At 31.2% G+C, this 7195-nt stretch overlaps 1 protein-coding gene across 1 annotated transcript; it reads left to right on the top strand.

Moving 5' to 3' along the window:
• Positions 1-20: 20 nt before the first annotated feature.
• LOC111314661 (disease resistance protein RGA2-like) lies at positions 21-6932 on the top strand. Its single transcript, XM_022916244.2, has 2 exons — positions 21-3615; positions 6548-6932. The coding sequence occupies exons 1-2, from the start codon at positions 251-253 to the stop codon at positions 6591-6593; spliced, it is 3411 nt and encodes a 1136-aa protein (XP_022771979.2). The 5' UTR covers positions 21-250; the 3' UTR covers positions 6594-6932.
• The last annotated feature ends 263 nt before the right edge of the window (positions 6933-7195 follow it).

Raw genomic sequence — 7195 nt, forward strand, 5'->3', positions numbered from 1 at the left:
TAATTGGTTGCGAGAACAGTAAGATAAAGATATGCATATGGCTTCCAGTTTGAAAGTCAAGTCAACACCGTGTGGACCATCTTTTTATTTTATCATTCTAATCCAAAATTTGACATTGTTTCTTTTTCTTTGATTATCCTGAATAGAGATCCAATTATTTCTTTACTTGCGAAAATCTGGTTGTTTCTTCATCCTTTTTTCCCTTTTCATTTGTTGCTTTGCTGATATCAAATTTTTGGAGAGAGTGAACATGGCAGACGCACTTCTTTCAGCCCTTGTCACTGCCATATTGGACAACTTAAAGTCCTTGTCCATGGAGGAGATCGGACTTGCTGGGGCTTTCAAAAAAGAGTTCGAGAATCTGGAGAGTACTTTAACTACAATCCAAGCTGTTCTTCAAGATGCAGAGGTGAAGCAGTGTAAGAGTGAAGCTATCAGGAATTGGCTTGGAAAGCTCAAAGATACGGCTTATAGTGTGGAGGAGGTACTAGATGAGTTCAAAACAGAAGCTCTAAGACGTAGCCTGCATAAGGATGCAATAAGCCAAGTAAGCACTTTCTTTTCCCTTCAGAATCCACTTTTGTTTCGCTTAAATATGGCACGTAAATTTAAGACTGTAAGGGAAAAATTAGATGCCATTGCGGGGGAGAAAAACAAGTTCCACTTGAGAGAGGGGCTGGGGGAAGTAGAAATTCAACGTAGAGAGGAGAGACAAACAAGCTCCCTTGTGATAGAATCAGAAGTATATGGCAGAGCAAATGAGAAGGAACAGATAGTTAGTCTGTTACTGAACAATTTAAGTCACCATGATGATCTTTCTGTTTACGCAATCTGCGGAATGGGAGGTCTTGGAAAGACAACAATTGCTCAATTGGTCTACAATGATGAAAACGTGAGAAAAGCTTTTGATTTGAGAGTTTGGGTATGTGTATCTGATAATTTTGATATAAAAAGGTTGACTAAAGCCATTGTGGAATCAATTGAAGGGAACTCATGTAATATCCAAGAGCTAGATCCTCTGCAACGTCGCTTAGAAGAAAAGCTCGTTGGGAAACGATTTTTGCTCGTACTAGATGATGTGTGGGATGAATACCATGACAAGTGGGATGGACTGAAGCAAGCACTACGACGTGGAGTGAAAGGAAGTACAGTTATTGTCACTACTCGTATTGAGAAAGTTGCTCTTATGATGGCAACAGTTAATCCTGTTTGCCACTTGGGATGTTTGGCAGATGATGATTCTTGGTCCTTATTCAAGCAACGAGCATTTAGGATGGGAAGGAATGAGGATAATGTGCACTTGGAAACAATTGGGAGGCAAATAGTGAAGAAATGCGGAGGCGTGCCACTGGCAATTAAGGCCATCGGAAGCATAATGCATTTAAAAAGTCAGGAAAATGAGTGGTTAAATGTCAGAGATAGCGAGATATGGGATTTGGCAGATGAGGGAAGCAGAATCTTAGCTGTTTTGAGGTTAAGTTATGAACATCTACCACCTTATTTGAGGCAATGCTTTTCATTTTGCTCTATATTTCCTAAAGATCTTATCATGAGCAAGCAGGAGCTGATAGAATTATGGATGGCAAATGGATTTATTCCTTCCAGAGGACCAATGGATTTGCACGAAATGGGTTGTGAAATCTTCAATGAATTATCCTGGAGGTCCTTTTTCCAAGAAATGAAAGAGGATATTTATGGAGATGTCACGTGTAAAATGCATGATCTCATTCATGATGTTGCAACATCGATTATGAGACATGAGTGCTGTGTGATTGAGCCCAATGAGATGTTGAAAATACCAAAAACTGCTCGTCACTTGTTTGTTTATAGTAGTTCATCCTCAACCATTGTGGAAGTACCCAAGTTGCAACCATTGCGTTCCTTGATCCTACGCACCGAGTTCAGGTCTGGCATTAAGCTCTCTAATCAAAAGTATCTGAAGGTGTTGGATTTATGTGGTCATTTTGAGGATATTGTAGATGATTATCTTTTGAAACATCTAAGGTATCTAAACCTTTCATATTATGGCATCGAAATTCTACCTGAATCAACAAGTGGCCTTTATAACTTGCAGACACTAAAAATCAGGTATTGTCATAGACTTCGGATGTTACCGAAAGGAATGAAGAACTTGAAAAATCTTCGATACCTGTACATCACTGGTTGCGACCAACTTACTTGTATGCCTGTTGGATTGTCAAATTTGTCATGCTTGCGCAAGCTAGACATCTTTATTGTTGGAATGGACAAGGGTCTTGGTATCGACGAGCTAAAAGAATTGGCCCTTGCGGGGGAATTGAGCATCAAAGCACTTTACAATGTCAAAAGTTCAGCAGAAGCTAAAAGTGCCAATTTGATAAAAAAGCCAAATTTGAGATCATTAAGCTTATCTTGGCATGCAAACGATAAGGAGAACTCTCAACATGAAAATGCTGAAGAGATTCTGAATGGTCTCCAACCTCATTCAAGCTTGAAAAAGTTATGCATAACTGATTACCAAGGTTTGAGGTTTCCATATTGGATGATGGATCTGCTTCTACCAAACCTAGTTGAAATCTCACTACAGAAATGTGAAAGATGCGACCAACTTCCACCTCTTGGGAAATTACGCTTCCTCAAGGAACTTCGTATTTGTGGAATGGGTGCTCTGAAGTCTATTGACAGCAACTTCTATGGGGATGGGGAGAGTTCTTTTCCATCACTCGAGAAGCTCGAAATACGTCGTGCACAATGCTTGGAGGAATGGGCAACAATTAATGGGAGAGACAATTTTCCTCTCCTAAGTTCATTAAGAATCAATGATTGTCCCAAATTGGTTAAACTGCAAATGGTTCAATCCGTAAAACATCTAGACATTGAAGAAACTAGTGTTACTTTACTCAGGTCTGTGATAATGAATGCCACTTGTCTTACCTCTCTCAGAATTGGTTTCTTCCATGAGTTAACGGATTTACCTGATGGACTGTTGCAAAATCAGAAGCACCTTGATAGGTTGTGGATTTCTTCAAGTAATCTAAAGTCTTTATCAAATCAGTTGGATAACCTATCCGCTCTTAAACACTTGCAACTTGATTGCGGCTTGAAACTTGAAAGCTTGCCAGCAGGACTACAAAGCCTTAGCTCTTTGGAAACTTTGAGTTTAAGTCAATGTGATAGCCTTGTAACCCTTTCGGTAAATGGATTGCGTGGCTTATCTTCCCTTTCTTCACTGTGGGTTCTAAATTGTAAGAAATTAGCCTCTTTATCTGGGGGTATGCGATATCTGATTTCACTCCAAGACTTGCATATCAGTGTATGTCCAGAGTTAACCTCATTGCCAGAAAGTATCCAACATCTCTCTTCTCTTCGATCTCTTAGGATTTGGTATTGTAAGGGATTAATTTCTCTGCCAAATGAGATACAACACCTCGCCTTGCTTTCAGAATTGGAGATCGGCTATTGCTCCAATTTGATGTCTTTGCCCCAAGGGATGCGGAGCCTCACGGCACTGAAAACGTTGCGGATTGAAGGATGCCCACATCTGGAAAAGCGGTGTAAGAAAGAGAGAGGAGAGGATTGGCCCAACATAGCCCACATTCCGTCCATTGTGATCAACTCTGGTCAAGAAATAACAAGGTGACTTTCTACTTTTTAATTTGGCTTCTGTTAAGAAATTTTAATTATCTCATCGAATGGGTATTTTTGGTGGTGGGTTGGGGTCCTTGGCACACCAAATTAAAAGAGGAGTTTCTAATTTCATAATTACAGTAACAATTGTGTACGGGTTGATGTCATTTCTTATTTTCTAAAATTATAATAAGAGAATCTACTAATGGAATTTCGTTTCGGTCTTTTCTGTGTTGTTTTATCTTCTTTTTTCTTGGGTATCTAATCTAGTATATAAATTTTTCTATCATATGGAGATCTAATTTATAAATTTTGCATATTGTACGGAAATGAACAGTGCTGCAAGTCGGTTTTTTGTTTTTTGTTTTACCTTTTTTAGATATTTAATAAAATTTTAAATTATAAAAATATCTATTTTTTACAAATTTAATTATGTGCGTAAGATTTACATATATTAATTTTTTTGTTTTTGTCTTTTTAATATTTAATAAATATTTTTCAAATTTTATTTATTTTGTGTGAAAACGAATTGATATAAAGGGGTATACACGTTTTTTTTTTAACTCTTGATATTCTATTTTTATTATTTAAAAAATAATTTTTTAGATTTTAATTTTTTTTTAAAACGCACTTTTTATTGAAAATATGATGCATGTTAAATCATTTGATTTATTTTACTTTTTATTTTTTATTTTTAAATTATTTAATAAATATCTTTTTAAAAATTTAAAATTTCTTGAATATGAGCCACATTTGATGTTATTGTTTAAAAAAAAATTTTTTTTCGTCATTTTTTTAATTTGATAATTTTTAATGAAAAAGACATTAACAAAGGTATTTGGATTTGATTTTTTTAATTTTTTTTAGTTTTTATTTTTTAAATTCATGATATAAATTTTTCAAAAAAAAAACTTATTATTTCTAACGTCTTGTGGCAATTCAAATTTTTTTATTTTTTACTTTTATTTTTTAATTTTTCTTTCATTATTTTTCCTTCTTTTTTAGTTTTTTTTTAATTAGATTTTTTTTAAATTTAACGAATATGTACATGTGACATTTCATTTTATTTTTTCCTTATTCTTTTTTTGTTTTTATTTTTTTAATTAGATAATATTTGCACCAAAGAAACTAATAAATAATTTGTTGAAAAAAAATATGATAAAGGTATTACAACAAAACAACCAATATCTAATTGGTTTTGATTCGTCTAAATCTAATATCTACATTCTTTTTAATTTGGGATTAGGTCGAGTTTTTGAAAAAATCGAGATCATATCAAATTCTGTCCAAGAACATATAAATATATGTTTTTATTATTTATTTAATTTTATATTTATATGTGTATTATATTATTATTTGATACCTTAATTTAATAGATTTACATAAGATAGCTATTTGGCTTCTTTTTTTTTCTTGTCATTTTTTTTATATTTAAGAAATTTGACTTTTTTAAATTAGATAAATTTTGTGAGAAAAATAATATATATCATATGACAAAATAACTCATATTTTATGAGTTTTTATTTAGTTTGATTTAATATGTGTCAATTTTTAAAAATTTTGAAATAGGATTGATTTTTTTTTTAAAATCATTGTTGAGTCGTAGAGAGGTTAAAGATCTTCAAGATGTTGACGTGACATTTTATTTTATTTTATTTTAAAATTTAAATAAATTTGTTAAAAAATCTAAAGAAAATGTTCGCAAATTTGGATTTTTTTTTAATTACATAAATTTTATAATAAAAAGGTCAATAAATAGTAATGACAAGATAATTTATATTTAATGAATTTCAATTTGACTAGATTTAATTAAAGACAATTTTTTTCTCTTTTTATTTTTATTTGTTATTTTGCTTTTTCTTATTTACTTTTTACATAAATATTAAAGATGTCTATGTAATACCTCATTTGTTTTTTTTTTTTTATATTTTTTTGTATTTTATATTTATTAATTAGATGAATTTTACGATAAGATTAGTCGGTCAATAAAAATGACAAAATAATAATTATCTATTTGTCTCGATTCAATGATTATTTTTGTAAAAAAATGATATTGAGTCACATCAGGTTGCTTTTTTATTAAAAAAAAAAAAGGGTTACATCCAAAGCGGATTTATAACCTTTGTCCCAAGTTACCCGATGATATATATAAAAATATATATTTTATTATTTATTTAATTTTATATTTATATAATATATTATATAAATAATTTTTTATTTTAATTTAATATATTAACATTTTAAATTCAAATTTAATGTCGACATGGTAGATTGATTATCTTGTCTTTTTTTTTTTAATGTTTCTTTTTGCTTTTTGTTGTTATTTCTTTTATTATTTTTTTAATTAATTAAGTTATTATTTAATGCCTGAATTTTAAAAAATATATATTTTAAAATTAATTGTAAAGTCCTCAAATACCCTAATAAACTTCCTTTTCTTTTCTTTTTTGCAATTTTTTAAATATTTTTAAATTTAATTTTTTATAAAAAGAGGCCAACGGAGATTTCCATGTAATACCTTCATTTGATTTCTTTTTTATTTCGTTTTTTTTAATTAGATAATTTTTGCAATAAAAATATTTTAATCAAAATACCAAAATAATTTGTATTTAACAAATTTTTATTCATCCCAATTCAATACAAAGTGATTTTTTTAAATGAGATAGGTCAAATTTTTTATAAGATACAAGATTGAGACAAAAACATGTTTAGATGTTCTATCCTACACGTTTTAGGGTATTGCATTTCTACAGAAATACATGATAGCTGAAGAATCATTGATTCAAGTCTGTTACTTAAATGTTTGCTACATGTATGTTAGAATGCCATGGTCATTGACAGCCAAAAAAAAAAGTGATCCTTCTTCATGTGCATCTACCCTTTCACTCTTGATATTGTTTTGATTTGATGAATTTAAGATTTGATGATTGTCTAAATACAGCTCCAGGAATCGTGATTGGACGTGTGGCCTCTCAAGGAAATTTTAAAAGCTCAGTCGGGTTCATGAATAACAAGGAACAAACCTGATGAGAGATGAATGTTGCAAAGTTGTTTAGTGCCAGAGCCGTGCATCAATGCTGTGATATGAGGTTCAACATTGTCTGGGCAGTGTACCTTGCATCTACTTTTAACTTGTTATATTTTAATATCTTTCTGCATGTGATATTGGATTGGTCTTTGATGATTGAACAATCATTTTAGCGTGTCAATAAGCAAATTTGATTTCATATGGATTTGTGATTGTGTTGAATTGGTGTTGTTCACTTGTTCTATAAAAACACATTACTGTTTATATTCAATTCAAAGTTGAATTCTGTGTGCTTCAATGTGAATTTCTTTACATTGGCCTTAACCTCATGATTCTTCTCTATCTTTTATTTCTGATATTAGTAGAATTTAGTTCGATTTAGCCTTTAAGATATTTGGAACTTTTCTTCATTCATTTGGTTCTTGCAAGCTCATTTTGCAACAAATTTTAAGGCCTTAATTTCTTTGTTTCTAGCATGAAATAAGTGAAAGTTGAAAACAAGTCAGCATGTTGTAGAAAAATTTCCCTTTCTGAGAGTGAAGTACTCTGGTCCCAAACTCA

Source organism: Durio zibethinus, chromosome 23 (assembly GCF_047325235.1).
Source record: "Durio zibethinus cultivar Kanyao isolate XHJ-2024 chromosome 23, ASM4732523v1, whole genome shotgun sequence".
Classification (NCBI taxonomy): Eukaryota; Viridiplantae; Streptophyta; class Magnoliopsida; order Malvales; family Malvaceae; genus Durio; species Durio zibethinus.

Bases quoted from the DNA above. Each gene is read 5' to 3' on its own strand.
- LOC111314661 (XM_022916244.2), top strand. From the start codon at position 251: ATGGCAGACGCACTTCTTTCAGCCCTTGTCACTGCCATATTGGACAAC. The intron at 3,616-6,547 runs GTGACTTTCTAC...GTCTAAATACAG, and splicing joins TCTGGTCAAGAAATAACAAG to CTCCAGGAATCGTGATTGGA.